The sequence below is a fragment of the Stegodyphus dumicola genome, chromosome 8, assembly GCF_044657685.1.
Source record: "Stegodyphus dumicola isolate Sdum_Otavi_A_Nest chromosome 8, ASM4465768v1".
In the NCBI taxonomy this organism is placed as follows: Eukaryota; Metazoa; Arthropoda; class Arachnida; order Araneae; family Eresidae; genus Stegodyphus; species Stegodyphus dumicola.
In genome coordinates, this window is record NC_140775.1 from 67,456,937 (window position 1) to 67,473,320 (window position 16,384).

The 16,384-nt window shown below is 34.2% G+C and overlaps 1 protein-coding gene across 1 annotated transcript in view; it reads left to right on the forward strand.

Annotated features, from left to right (window-relative positions):
- LOC118184964 (5-hydroxytryptamine receptor 4-like) overlaps positions 1-10,116 on the forward strand; it is a 91,666-nt gene extending 81,550 nt beyond the window's left edge. Inside the window, exon 2 of the mRNA XM_035354724.2 lies at positions 8,824-10,116. Coding sequence (XP_035210615.1) covers positions 8,828-9,856 — 1,029 coding nt within the window. The 5' untranslated portion in view covers positions 8,824-8,827 and the 3' untranslated portion in view covers positions 9,857-10,116. The remainder of the gene's footprint in view (positions 1-8,823) is intronic.
- The last annotated feature ends 6,268 nt before the right edge of the window (positions 10,117-16,384 follow it).

Here is a 16,384-nt window from a genome sequence, read left to right on the forward strand (position 1 = left end):
TTTACTACTTAACAGTTAAATTTATTTTTCTTGGACAGTTTTAATTATTTAGACTCATTTCAATATACGCATGTGTTTACTGAAATATTTTTTTTAAATAAGACTTGCTTAGAATACGTATATAACTTGGTGTGTTTCATCGAAATAAAAATTCCTAAAATACTAAAATTTAAAACTTCGATCAATTAATAATACCGAACTAAGTGTCCTAATCTTCCAATACTATTCACAAATCATAGATCTTTAAAAATTGCGTTGGCTGAGCTAGGTAGCATGAAACTTTAGAAAAATTGAGGGCAAATATTTCCCCTTTACTCTTTTTTTTTTATTCTTGCATCTCTTTTTAAATATTCCACAGCACTGAAGTCTCTGAATAGGAGCTGATTGAAAATGAATAAAAGCTATCTTTTCTTTGACAAAGATATTCAGTCTGCCTGTTTCTAGGTTAAGGGATTTAGTAGACAGCAATACCTCGCTATATGCTTGGCGTATGGATATATTTTATTCTTGAAATATCTTGAGGTTATGTTAAGAGTATTGAACTTGACGCAGTTCATTTCCACTATTTAAGTAGAGAATTAGTCTTTAAATTGTTCATAAAATAATTAAAATTTTAGTGGTGTGACAATCGTGATAGCACAACTAAATTAGAAAACGATATCCACCTGCAGTCTATTAAATCCGTCGTTTGTGCAGCCAGCCTAGCAATCTATTTTTGAGGCTAAATGATCTAACTAGCAAACTGTCAGCTAGTAGCTAAAATGATTTGAGAAAATTTAGCTTTAAATAACTAAATTGATCAAGACATCATTGTTATTTTATAGACTAAACAAAAAATGTAATAACAGAAATAAACCTATCATTCAGTTTTAATTATTTGCTCCTACCACCTGCGAATAGCTGAAAATAATATTTCTATACTGCATACTACAGTTGTGCATAACTTATTGGGTTGCTGCAAATGAAATATCTGATTTTAAGAACGATTGGAAAAGAATAAAATAAAAAGAGAAATATATGTTTAATCCAAGCAATTTCAAATAGCATCAACGCACTGTTTGCCCTGCATGACAAGGTCATTTATACCATATTTGAAAAAAATCAGTGTCCCTGAAAGTGATGAAGTCTTACTGCACAAAAATTTGATGCGTCATTGGTAAAACATTTCTTGAACGAAAATGGCTTAAGTTTGAAACAAATAGTGATCTGTTGGGAAAATATCAGAACAATATTGAGGATAAGGCATTATTTCCTTTTCCAAGCTGTAACTTCATGGTTGACACCGTCGTATGTCATCAGGCGTTATCCTGAAGCAACAGTACTCCATGTCTCTTCACAAGTGTTGGTTGCTTAAGACATAATTTGCCAAATACTTACCACATATCTTAATATCATCTAGCTGCATTTAAAATTTAACGTCTTGCAAGGAATAATTAGCGAATAACAAAACCGTACAATGTATAAGGTATTTCTCCCCCCTTCATAGCATTCCTTTGTGGTGTAATGGTCAGCATACTCGGCACGTATCGAGAGGTCTGAGGTTCAAGTCCCAGTATCAAAAATCCTAATGACTCTATAAATGGTGCTCGAACTAAAAACGGGTGATGGATTATGATTCTCTACTACCAAGATTTGGCGACTGGGCCCCCTAATCTGATGTTGGGCTTTAAATGAAAAAGTATATAAGGTATTTCTCCCGCCTTCTAAGCATGCTTTCGTGGTGTAATGCTCAGCACACTCGAAGTGTATTCAAGAGGTCAGAGGATCGAGTCCCGGCGAGGATAATGTACATTTTTCATGTCTCCTGCTTCAGAATAACCTAATAACTCTACAAGTAAACAAAGTCTTCCTTGGAAACAAAAGTGTTGAGTCCTTCCGAGTGCATTTTTCATTCCCATTTACTGCGACGAAAGGGAAAAACTGCTATAAAATATCCATATTCACTATACGTCACAGGGATCTTTTATTCTTTATTTCTTTCTAAGCGGCGCTTCCATATGCCGTCCTTTTTTTTTTTCCTCAATGAATTTGCGAAGTACCCATTTGTCTTTACTTGAGCTTCCTTACTATTTCTATTATTGTCAAGTGTCGTGAAACTAATGAAAGAGTGCACATAGTGTATAGATGATGTCTCGTACAGTTTTTAGTGGATTTCGTTCTATTAAACACTTTAATTTATTTGAATCAATAAGAGAAGAGTAATTGACACAAGGGTTTTTAAGTCTCAATTTATCTTGCAAACCAACCTCGAATTTACCTCTCATTCATTGTTTCTCCACCGAATTCGTTACTGATGATTTTCTGCAGCTGCTGCAGAATTTCTGTTTGAACAAAATTATGGCAATTTTATCTAAGTTCCATGATTTATTTTAATTCGCTAATATTCAATGTTTGATGCTTTTGAGAGAAGCAAATACAACACTTGCATCATCCACTTGTGACTTTGTCGCATGACATAAGAAATGTGCATAAATCTCAAAATTTATCTCCTTCCGCAGTAAACAGAAACCTCCTGTCAATTCAAAGCCAAATTCATTCGCAGAAACTGTCAATACTAGCTGTTTCAAAAATTTCACAGTGGCCCTTTTAGAAATTAAGCAAATTCAAATTAAGCAGCGGAGAAGAACTGAACGTTATGAGCTTATCTTCAAATTGGATTAATAGGAATTTAGTCGGATATCGATTCAGATTATAATAAACTCCTTATTATCCTCTTTGTTTTGGGTGAATTAATTCATATTTTTATACTAAATATGAATCGTGCACCCAAAATCAGAATTAGGCAGAGCAGAGTAAAGCTTAAATGCAACAAATTAGAAAAACATGAAACTATCAAGTTTTACAATATTTAATCCAGTTTTACCCAGTTTTGCAAGTTATTGTAGACGATTTCCTTGATCTATACATAAATTTCATATAATCTCCGTGTCGAAGGTTTTTCCATTTTACACACACTAAATCTTTTCATGTATACATATTTTCACAGATGTTTGGTTTCCTTTTACATGTTGCTTATTCAAATGTTTTAGAATCTTACAAATTTTCTATGCACGGAGAAAAATTAAACATTTTTGTCTAATATGTTATTTAACATTCTCTATCATTTTTTATGAAATCGGGAAATAAATTGGAAGGGTTATTTTTTTCGGCACGGAATATACAAATATCGACGAGAATATGATGATCAGAAAAAAAAATTGATTTCCGTCTTTGAAACCATCATTGAAAACTATTGAAACTAAATGTATATCAAGCAGTGTCCTTAAGTCTAAACAAATTTTGTCGAGGGGGGGGGGAACTTCCCTCTTGATACAAGTTTAGTTTGATTGATGGTTTCCCAAATTTATTACTGACGTAAATATAATGTTGCAAATTTTCCAGTGTCAAATACGTGGAAGACAAAGCGACACAATTGTGAGAAAATTGGGAAAATTCTTTAAATATTTCTAGTCTAATCTAAGCCTGCCAGCATGACAGTTGCAAGTTCTTGTTTGAGGCCAGACCATCCCATATGCCTTACTTCTCCCTTAGGTTTAACTCACTAATCGAGAAATACCACATGAGAGATCTCATTACCCAGCCAGGAAAGTATTTTGAAGTCTCACCTTGGGAGGATGCTCAGATTCGGCTTCCAGATATTTTCCAACATTTAGGCCAGAAAGATGCTAACGAGCTCGTCTATACACAAAAGTTTTTCTGACCACAGGCGCAAATACACTAGTTACGTTCCCATATATACGGATGGGTCAAGAGCAGTAGGGCATGTTGGTACCTTCTTTGTTACCTAAGACCACATGAAGAGTACAAGACTGCATGACGCCTGCTCCGTCTTCACCTCAGAATCAAATGCACTTATTATCCACTTTCATTTATTTCAAAGCTATCCGTAAAATCATCAACTTATTATTCACTTTCATTTATTTCAAAGCAATCCGTAAAGTCATCAACTTATTATCCACTTTCATTTATTTCAAAGCTATCCGTAAATTCATCAAGTACAGATTCTTGATTAAATGGAGGCAACTCTGGGATGTCCAGCCAGAAAATAATATGAGAAAAGTAAACCCAAAATTGAATGTTGGGAGCCCACTAAGAACCTGAAGGAGGAAGTTTTGTTAACCCGTCTGAGAAATGGTCACTCGTATATAACACACAGTTATCTATTAAAAGCTGAGAGTGAACCGGTATGCCCAAACTGTTATTCGGTAGTGTCAGTTAGCCATTTTTAATAGAGTGTCCGTATTTTAAAAATCTTCGTTCGAAACATTTTAAGAAATGTGACTTGCCTCTGGAGCATATAATTGGGAAATAGATCAATCCAAATTTGTTCCTTTACCTGAAAAAGACAGGTATTTATTATTTAATTCAATTTGAGTTTGATGTCCTGTCTTTAATAGCATGTATTTTAATATAACTTATGTTTCATGGCTTTGTTGTTTTGTACCTGTGATAATTATATGAGGTGTGTGTAGTTGTTTATTTTAAGCATTGTATCATTGTATATCATTTGCATCATTGTATTTTATGCTATTGTGGTTTTATCTTGTCTGTTTATATTTAGGAATATTTGACGCGTGTTTCGGCGCATATAATCATTAAGATTTGGGGCCAGGAAAACTACTACCACCACATAAGTCCGCCAGCAACCGGGCGGATGAGATCGATAATTCGAGCTAGGTTGAATCCTACTACACAGTCTGGCTGCATAGACAATTTCTTGATTTTCCACATGTATAGCATAAATGCGAGCAAATTTGAATTAGAAAGGGATTTTCTTAAGCAATTACTGGAAAAGAAAAATATTACTCACTGTAGGAACTCATAGTTGGCTACATTCAATTTATTTCTAATTCATATGAAATTCTGAAGAAGTCTAGTTTCCTGTAACCAGTTTTTACGAAAATAATATGACTCATTTTTTCAACTTTATAAAATTATGTCTTTTGTTAATTTTCCGGACATAATAGTTGGCATGGAGGGTGCAATACAAACGGCACTTATGCCTTTCCTCATTTTTGTAGAAATTTTAGATAGACAGAATCACTAATATGTAGACGATTATTGGGATTATCTTGTAGGATTTCATTTAGAGCTGATTGATAAAATATTTCAAACATTCTTTCCAAATAAAAAAATAGAACTTTTCAATTTTAAAATATTTAGGATAAACATATGAAACCAACTAATGGTCAACTAAATGGTAAAGTCGACGGACACTGGTAGTTCAACCCGAGCTCTAACTCTGATCTGGAAGGGAGTTTTTGTAGTTTTTCTCATGTGTAACATGAATGCGAACATCTTTGCTTGAAATGTCCTTATATACTAGTCACAATGAAACAAATTTCTATGTCTCTCGCTCTAAATGGTGATGGATATAATTTTGTAATTTATCTTAAATATGAAAAATTTAGTGTTTTAATTAGTATTGTTGAATATCTGAAAATTATTAGTTTTTAATACTTTTTAAAACTTTAAACTTTGACTCGTGGTGCCGGACAAAATACTCAAAAAGAAAATATATTCATTTCAAATCTAATTCATAATATTCATATATAATATCGACATTCTTATAAACATTCGTATAGTGGTAGTACAATTTAACTTTTAGGTTCGCGTTGTGAGTAACCTATGCAAAAGGAAATATCAATAACCCCAAATTCAATTAAACTTCATGTTTCTTAAAAGCCTCCCGGCTCAAACAAATGGAGGGACATGACAGACCAAGTAACTTATACCCTAAATTAAACAAATGAAACATAGAATATATATCAAACACATTTATTAATTTCTTGAATATTATTATGTTACTAAATAATGTATAACTGATCAGTAATCCTACTAATTATTTTACTATGAAAAGTAACACATAATGTCACACGCTTTTACAGCTTACAAAAATTAATATACCTTAAGATGAAAAATAACACATATCTCATTCCAAAATTAACATATTAATTCTATTCACTTCGTTTACACGTATATTAATATAGTATCATTACTCGGTTACAATTTAAAAACAAAAGACGGAAAAAAAATCACTCACAGTGTGAAGTTCATAGATCAAACTCCTATTTTCTCGCGTGTGCCATCATCGACGGATAAGTACGGCGTTTTAAATAGTTCAACAGATCGTCCTACTCATTTCGTTGACCATTCGAAGAAATCCACAAAACCCAAATCGTGCTGCTTGCCAGATGCAGATCAATGGTACACACTACATTCAGGAACAATTCAGTCACGTCAAAACCCCAGAAAAATAGTGGTATCAGGCAGCTCTTTTTTTTTAAATCAGGAACACTCTTAAACAGGAACGCTAACGCTTCAACAGATTCAAGACCCAAGGAAGACACAGGTATCGGGATGCTTCTTTTAAATCCGGAACAGTCTTTATCAGGAACACTTCAATAAACCAGGAAAAAACGTGTTGAAAGGACCCAAACTGGAAATGCACTAAGCAGGATAAACAACAAACCCACTGGTATCTGCATCACCCTGAGAATACCTATTTACAATTTACAATGGAGAAACGACGATGCTATAAATTTTTGCGATGAGTTCTAGCACCCCTTTTTTTAAATGTAATTTCTCATCTGATCAAAGCCGGGAATCCGTAGCCGCAGCCCGCTGGTACACGCGAGAGCAAAACCCGGAAGGGTTCAAGCTTCTCTTCTCTTCTTACTCCTAGCTTAAACCACTCTTTCTCTTCTTACTCCTAGCTTGAATCAGGAATAAAGAACTCTAGCCTGGTGCAAGCACCCAGGAAATCTCAGTTTCTCCGACTCTGTGAGTTCATAATAGGCTTTCAAGAATCATAAAATTAAAATCACACCAATGCCAGAATTTTACGTTGTCTAAACTGAGAAAATGACACACCCATGACGAATCAAACTCCAGAAAATCTGACAGTGCAGTCCGAAAAACATCTGTACACATAACGTGAGAAAAAGTGGACCCCTCAACTAACAAGCGGAACTAAGCTTTAATAGAATCCAATTACCAGCCATCCCCACTGTCTTGAAGTAACAAAATTGAAACTATAACAAAGCGAAAGGAAGACGATTTTCGTTTCACACGCCATTAGAAAAAGGCGACAACACAACACCCTACTGCCTCCACTGTTAGTAAAAAGGCCATAAACCAGATGGCTCTTGCAACCGCTTCCTGTCGTTGTTACACTACGCTTTCAAGAACTACCAGTTAAATAAGGCTTTAACAATTTAAGAATATTTTTTCCAGATTAAAATACACATGAATACAAATAAAAATATTAGAATAATAATAAATAAAACACATATTAATAATTTAAATTCGCGACATAACATTTATATTCTACTGTAGCATGTTTCATGACATATCCATATTTAGAGCTAAATGCATACATGCGATCTACGAAATCAGTTTCCATGCCACTTAGAAAACATTCTACATTAGATCAAAGACGAAGCTGCCTTATTATCATACAAATAGTTTAAACAGATTTTGAGGTATGAACGAAACAGCATTTGAAATTATCATCCCAATAGAACGATATGCATAGAAGAACATTCCCACCTCCTCTCCGGGGAGTAACGTGTCGGGGGTAGCAAAATTTCACAATAAATAATGATAGTAATATTTTATAATCTGAACTAAAAATTTAAACTATTTATTTTCATATTTTTATCGCATCTACAATTCTGACCTACTGAAATGGAGACGGAGCTTTTTATTATTTAAACTCTGACGAAACTCGCGAATCCCCTTTAAGTGAGTTTAGTCATCTCGGTCCCTCTAGCGATTAGTTAACACCATCTACACAACCAGTTGCCTTGCGGTAATTCCCTGTGATTTATTTTGTAGTCGGATTGTCCTCGATGAATATTCAGCGAGATTTAATTCTTTCATATAAAGAATAGAGTTCAGTGTTGTCTGCTAACACCTGAAACATCAGTCGTCCAATTCACGATTTGTTGTTATCAGTTGTTGTAAGCGCGTGTTGAATTATTGCACCTCTTCGTAAAATTCTATAAAGACTATTCAATAAATAGAATTATATTCTATCTATTCTATAAATAATCGATTGCATATATGTTCGACTCTTGGTATACATACAGCCATGTGAGTATTACTTTATACTACGGTTAATTTCACAGCAAAATAGTACCTGTACTAATTAGATTAGAATATAGTGGTAGTTCAATGTATAGTATATTCGAATACTGAATATTATAATCTGACAAATACACATTCATTGTTTTATAAAAAAATAACAGGTCAGTTACGTAATTACGTAATTTAAACCCATAAATTCTTCAATAGTTACGTAATTTAGGAAGCCCTAGTTTAAATTGTAAATAAGATCACTGATGGACAATGAGGATTAATTTTTCGTTTGTTTCAATTAGGGGATGATGAACTTGGCCTACGCCACGGCCAGCTGAAACCCAAGCTATGTCACTGTGTAAGACCCTAGAAGTGTACTATATTAATTGTACTAATTATATAGTTATTTATTAAAATTATCAGCATTGCACATGCTAATCTACTAAAGATTACTGAAATACACGTAACGTTAACTATAAGGTATATTGATATTTGGGAAAACGAAAATTCGATGACATGCTCCGCTTGAAAAACTGGAACTGCCCTCAAAAAATGAGCATGACACTTTATTCTATTATTTTAAACTCTTAACAAAGGCAACTCTTCATTATTGCTTCAGGCGGTTCATTTTCCTTCTAGCAAAACTTATTTATAAAATTTATCTTTAAATGTTTAATTCTTGTCTCCAAAAGTGATCAGTTTTAAATGTAGCTTATAACCCTTCCTGTTAATTTATTGTAGGTCAATGGATACCGAGAACATAACGCTGGGCTTTGAAGACTATTTGGTCAATGACACCATTCTTAGTAACTTCACCTTCAAGACACCGTATCGCAGGACTTTCTCATCTAATATTATTGGTAGCTTCATCACTATCGTCATAGCTCTGACATCAATCTTGGGCAACACAGCAGTAGTAACAGCATCATTCTGGAGTGAAACTCTTCGAGTTCAAACAGGCAACCTCCTTGTTGTATACTTATCCATCATAGACATTTTGACTGCCATTTTGGTGATGTTTCCGTCGGCTATCGCTGTAGCGATTGACTACTGGCCACTTGGTTGGATAGCTTGTAAAATGCACGCAGGCTTCAACTACACCTTTGCTTGCTCATCGTCTTTTAATCTGGCTCTCATAAGCTTCGATAGAGCAATAGCCGTGCTGCATCCCTTCAAATACCGAACAATGATGACCACAAAAGTCATGATTGGCGGATGTTGCCTCATATTCTTCCAGAGCTTTGCTATAGGTTTAGCTTGTGGTTTGCCTTACTGGTCGCATTATGATTACACTGAAGGTGTATGCGCCATGGATTATACTAGAAACATAGCTGTTTTTAACGTATTCAATATCGGTTGCTTCTTTTGTTATTATGTTCCGGCTATTATAATAAGTATATGCAATGTTCTTATTATCCTGGCAGCAAATAAATCGGGAAAATCTATAAAGCCGTTATTCGTGAGGCGAAACAACAATTCTTTGGAGAAACCAGGAATAACGCAAGGAGAAGCTCACATGAACAAAACCTCCAAAAGCATGGTGTTTGTAGTTGTAACGTATTACATCTGTTTTAGTCCATATGCTTTGTCAAAGGAAGTGAAAGTGTGTTTTGGTTATGATATGCCTCCTTGGCTTAATTATTTGGCAACGATTTTTATTTTCATTGCTTCTGGTACAAATCCATTTATATATGCAATTTTACGAAAAGATTACAGGGATGCATTTAAAAAGCTGCCCAGAATGATGTTCGAACGATTTGCAACACGTTTCTGAAAGTACTTACTAACTGCTTCTAGAATAGAGAATCTAGAGTAGTAATAGATTAAAATAAGACAGGTACTATGCAATAATGACTTACGCAAAGCCTGAAATCATTGTAGATGAAAATTAAGTCTTGCATTATAATTAGTACTATCCACTGTCTCTTCTTGTTGTGAACTTTTATTCAGTATCATTAAAATTGTGTTTATATATATCATAATAGTGAGGCTTATGAACTAGTTATTGCTTTAACTAATAATAAAGATAACCATCAATTATGCCTTTTTTTTTTTTTTTTTTTTTTTTTTTTTTTTTTTTTCAATTTTTCAATTTGTAGTTCTTTGCATTAGTACTTCTGTTGAATGAGAAACGTTTTCTATTGCCAGTTTACGAATCTTAAAAGACATTTCTCTGGAAAGTATTAATCTTGTGAAACAAGGAACTCTAATTTTAAAGAAATTAAGAATATTAAAATTTAAGAACATTAAGATTAAGAACAAGAGCATTAAGATTTTAAATTAAGAACATTCAGATTTTAAAGAAATTGTTAAATTCCAAATTTAAATGAAATCATTTTATAAAGCTATATTCTATGTAATAAATTCTCTTAAAATTTAGACACATAGTTATCTATTTTTAAATAAATCAGAAAAATGAAATAAAATTTTTAAATCATCCTAACGGTATTTAATCTACCAACGCTGTATTTCAAATTGAGCCTGTATGTGGCTTCCTACCAGTAGTCATGTGGTTAAGACCGCTGAAACCTTGGTATTCCATCTAGGTTCGATCCAAGGTGAATGGGTTGGCTGCATTAGTGAGATTTTGGGGGTTTTACTCTGCTCGACATTGAAAATGCAACACCAAGAAGGAGCGGTCAGAAATTTATGCAAATTTTAGAGTAGACGTACGTCACTGAGATATGCGAATGGTGTGAAATGCGCAGCTCTCCGACGCACGTGAAGAGAGATATAAGGGATGGAAAGTACAGAATGGGCAATATTCGTGTCGTTATTTCTGCCAGACGAATTATCGTAGAAAGTTGGTTTTTGTCCCGGAGGTTACATGTAATAGGAGAGAATGCCAGGCCGCCGTCAACGAAGGCACTTCCAGCCAGATAGACGATTTTACGAGGGGTATGGGATCAGACTGAGAAGGGCGGGGTGGTCCTTACGTCAAATTGCAGCTGATACTCACATGGATGCGAGCACGGTGCATGGGCTACGGAGAACATTGTTGAACAGGGAAATGTGGGAAGAAGGAGGGGTGCAGGTGCAGACAGAGTGATGTCAGCACGGGTGGATCGACGCATCCGCCTACAAGCTGTGGCGATCCCGCAAGTCACTTGTACCGCGATTCTCTAGCATTTCCAAGATACCCTGGGTGTTTCCGTGTCGACCAGAACCATTTCCCGTCGATTGGTTGAACATGGCCTACACTCACGGCGTCCATTAAGAAGACGGCCATTGACCCCACAGCATACACGTCAATGTTTAGAATGGTACCGAACTGGAGCAATGTAGATGATAGAATGGCGAAACGTCGTGTTCTTAGATGAGTCACGCTTCTGTTTATCTTGTGACAGTCGCCGCATACATGTGTGGCGTCGACGTGGAGACAGATTTAATCCGGCAGTAACTGTGGAATGCCCCACCGCACGACAGCGTGGCATAATGGTTTGGGGCGCTATTGCCTACGATTTCAGGTCACCTCTAGTTCGTATTCAAGGCACTATGACGGCCCAACGATACTTGGATAGTGTACTGCGGCCGGTAGCAATTCCCTACCTTCAGGGGCTGCCTAATGCAACTTTTCAGCAGGATAACGCCCGACCACACAGTGCTCGCATCTGCCAACATGCTCTCCAAGATATACAGATGCTTCCCTGGCCACGTACTCTCCTGACCTGTCACCAATCGAATATGTGTGGGATGTGATTGGACGCCGTTTGAGTCTGCCCCTGCCTCGTACAGAAGACGAACTGTGGAAAATGGTTAAAAAGGAATGGAGAGCCATCCCCCCAGGACACCATCCGCAGTCTTTTTGACCCTATGCCTAGACCTGTTTCTTCGTGCATCGCTGTCCGCGGTGGTCCTACATCCTACTGAGCCGACTATCTGTACTACTGTACAGATAGACATCCTACTGTATTCTGACTATCATTTTGAAATAAAGATCACTTATTGATGCTTGCTGTCTCTGTCTTTTTTCCGAATTTCATCACTTTCTGACCACTGCTTCTTGGTGTTGCATTTTCATTGTCGAGCAGTGTACTTTGTGTAACATGAATACCAGCGAGTTTAAGTCCTAACGAAGGCTCTCTTCGGTCAGATAGCTCTTGTGTGCTTTATCACATTTCAGTAACTTTACTTAACCTCGCCTAAATAGAAATCCAGTAATCAAAGCCTTGGCGTAATTAAAAAGATAATGCTAGTTAATAACATAGTAAGTATGTAGGCGTAAAAAGCTATAGCTGTAACTTTTCAAAGTTGTACTACGAGGAGCATATACTATAATCTATATCTTATTTTACATACCGAGTGAGCTGTGGAAAGCATATGAAAAAATGGCTGAATTTGAAAAAAAATTGCCTGTAATCCTTCTTTCTGATAATTTATTTATTTTTAATATTAAAATATGAACGCTATTCCAGTGCGTCGGTACCTTTTGTGCCTTGAGCGACTGTAGAAATACTCTTCTAACAACGTTTGAATTTCGTGAAGTAATATAGCATTTTTATAATTTTACTGAAGTATTCCGAGAAAGGTTACTCGATTATATTTTAGTTTTAAGCAAATGTCCATACAAAGAGTAAAATTTTCAGAGAAGTTTATGACTTATGAAATGTGTATTTTGAATAATATTATAATTCATACTTAGTACTCATAAAAGCATTATCATTTTCGACTCGAAATTACTTGAATTTACTCTAGAAACTCTCCATGTGTTCTCTCTTTCTTAATATGCAGATTATTTCAGGCGCTGGTTAATGGTCTACAATTAAAATGCATGTAATATATATCCCAATAAATATCTACTATTATACGTTTAAATATCTTGGAAACCAATAATAATAGTTACGCTCGATTTTGCTTTTAAGGAAGAGGAACATATCATACCCCAATGCAAAGAAGAAGTAAGAATTTTCCAAGAAACAGCTGATTTTGATTCCTCATAGGACTTTTTGATAGGAATGAGAGCCTGAGAATTTGTTCAGTTATATGGTTGAAATATGAAGTAAAAAGCTGTTATTGCATTTGTCATGCAGACTGAATCGTAGCGCCTGATAAATATCGTTAACAAAACTAACAGTGATAGCAATTACATTGAAAACGACGGGCTCTTGTATGAATTCAAAAAAAAAAAAAAAAAAGGACTACTTAGAGGGGATGAGAACCAAATATGATTCAGGTAAGTTTCTAAACTTTGGAGGTTTTGTTTTATTCCTTTTTCGTCAGCCTAGTATTTATAAAAACTACTCATCCAGAAAACAGATTAGAAAAATCGTTAATTCTCTCTGCGCCTGATAGTATGTGCATTATAATTTTATTCTATAGTTGTGAATGCAGTGTGACATGAATTTCACATGTATTTAGACTACACGCCTGCAATAATGCATTATAAAATTGTATATACTTAAGCATTATGAAAACACATTTTACTGTTAGCTGGAGTTTGATGAATAATCAAAAGATTTTATGGATTGGGATTATTTTTTTTATCATTGGATTGGAAGTTTTATCTTGCCTCAGGTGTCGAAGAATTTAACGCATCGATTGAATATTTTCATATTCCATGAAATGAATTTCTCGTAATTGTAAAACATGGGTTTTACTTCACAAAATTATCCACCAATAACAATTGCAAAGAAATGATCGTCTTGAACACAAATTAGGTATATTTTTCTGTGAGGCAAATAAAGTAAATTTAACCTCAGAATAGTATTTGATACTCAAAACTGTCCAATACGAACTTCAGAAGCTCCATTTGTACACACTAAGCTCTGATGCACTCACCAAAATGCTTCAGTTTTAAGCCATCGGTTTTAAACATTGCATATAACATCTTGAAAGTTGACAGTTAATGGAATTTTATCAGTACCAGCTTCATTTTTCCCCAAAACATGACATTTGGATGAAAAAAAATTCCTTGAAGAAGAGATATCAATCTTAAACACAGTTTAACAGTTCGGTAATTGTTTTATAATATTACGTAGCTGAATAAAATACATTTGATAAAGGGTTTTGCTGGAGATATGGCCATCAATATCATTTGATTTACACTGTGTTATTTGGGCTTGGGTGTCTTCAAAATCTAATACCTAACCGAAAATTATACCTGACCTTAACGTATTAGCATAATGCCAGCGCGTCTAAATACTCATATCTGTTTTTTTTTTTTTTTTTTTTTTTTTTACAAATGTCAAACATAAATTCAAGAGAAATTCTTATTGGGAGACTGCATTTATATAACGTCTATGTCTAAATTTTAGGCTCCGTGGCATTTTATAAATTCGTAAATTATGTTGGAAATAACTGAAATATGGAAGCATTTCCGGATACAACATATTTCAGCTTCTTAAATTTTGATTACCAAGTTTAAAAATTGAATAAAGTTTAAACATGTCCATTTATATTTGCCTCAAATTATTTATATTTTTCTTTCTCATATGTTTTTGTTAAATTAAGCCATATTTTCTCCTGTCGGCAGTTTTGCGAGCTATTACGTTTTTCACCTTGTTCTCCCTGTCTCTGTAATATAACGACCTATTTCAAAGCAATTTCTTTCTTTGATTACAGATGCACAGAACTTTTTATAGCTAAATTACAAGCCTAGCAATAGAGAATGTAAACTTAATAGTGAAATGTTAAAACCCTATTATCTGCCAATTTAGAAGTTTTAATTTGTAAGTTATAACGAAACCTGATTTCTTTCTTACAAGTTCATTGCATTCGCAGTATATATCCCTGTGTCTTTACGACTCTTTAGTCCACTACTCTAAAATTTGTTTGGGAAGTAAATCGTCCTATAAAATTCATTTTTAACATTAAATTTACTTTGCATGTCATTTATATATTGTTTTTAGTCAGAATATTAGTATCGAAAATCCCGTCTTTTTTAGCATTATATATATATCTCAAAGCAACTTTTTAAAGCACAAACAAAGAGAAATTTCGAATAATCAGCTAACCATTTCAGTATTTATAACGCACACATTTTCGTTCTTTCAGGCTTTACAAAATGCGAAATCTCGATATATTTATTTGACTAATTATGTTGATGATACAGTTGTTTATAAAATTGTCAATTTATATATATATAAAGAAATTGATAATTTTATATTCATTCTTTACTATCTCTTATATATATATATATATATATATATGTATATATATATATATATATGTATATACATGTATATAATGCCGATGAGAATGGATTACTATGGAGATGTTTCCTCACGTCGACGTTCCTACGTAAACTTTACGACGGAAGCCTTTTCAAAGAAGGTCTTTAAGCAGAACAATTACTAGTAACTGTCCTGGCCGTAAAAGGTTAGATTATTAGTGGTTGGCATGTCTGCAATCCACAATGCTTCAAAATGTCAAATGAAATGAAAACAAAACACCTTTCCATTAACAGTCATAAAAGACCGTGTAGATAGATTATGATACGCTCTAAGAATGATCTCCTTGTTTATTTTTGTGAAATTTGCTGGGCAACTGCCCCAAATAAGGATGTAAATGTAGAAAATATTAATATTATACTTCTGTCGCCCATTATAATAAACTTTATACAGTCAATGGACCAAAGAATTATCCAGATGAACGACCTATCCATTTGTTTACTTGCAAATATAAGAACTTCGAAATATGCGCCCATTATTTTAAGAAACAATAAAACAACGTCAAATTTACTTTGTATCGATATAAAGAACATTATAACATCGCTGTTGGCATAAATTGTGCTAATGATCATGTCTGTAGATGAAACGTCGAGTGCCGACGATTCTATTAGCTTTAAAATACATTCGGCTTCTATATCCGACATCATGGTTTACCTGCATTTTCGGAGAAATTCAGTGGTAATAAAGAGGAGATACAGGCTTCTTTGAACATGATAGTTTACTGTTCCCATGACAAAATTTTAAGATGAAGACGAAATTCTTGAATAGACATTGATAAAGGAAAAGACGGTTAGATGAAGGCAAAACGTAGTGGATGAAGTTAAGTGGAATGAAGCTGATGAAAGATTGTAGACATTTATAAGATTTGACGACCAGCCTTCGTCTATCTCAGCAAACGATGTTATGAAGCTGCAGTTTTTATCCAAAATAAATTCCTAAAACCACGGCACAAAACACTGAACAAAACAATTTGTTTCGTTTTTCGCGTGATATGTGGAAATTTTAAAATATTGCTTAATTTTGTTTGTTTGAAATGTATGGGTTTCATTTTTAAATAATATGTACGCTTTTTGATAGTATATATTTAAATACTGTTGATAGATTAAATACACTATCAACAAACTTCTCATTAT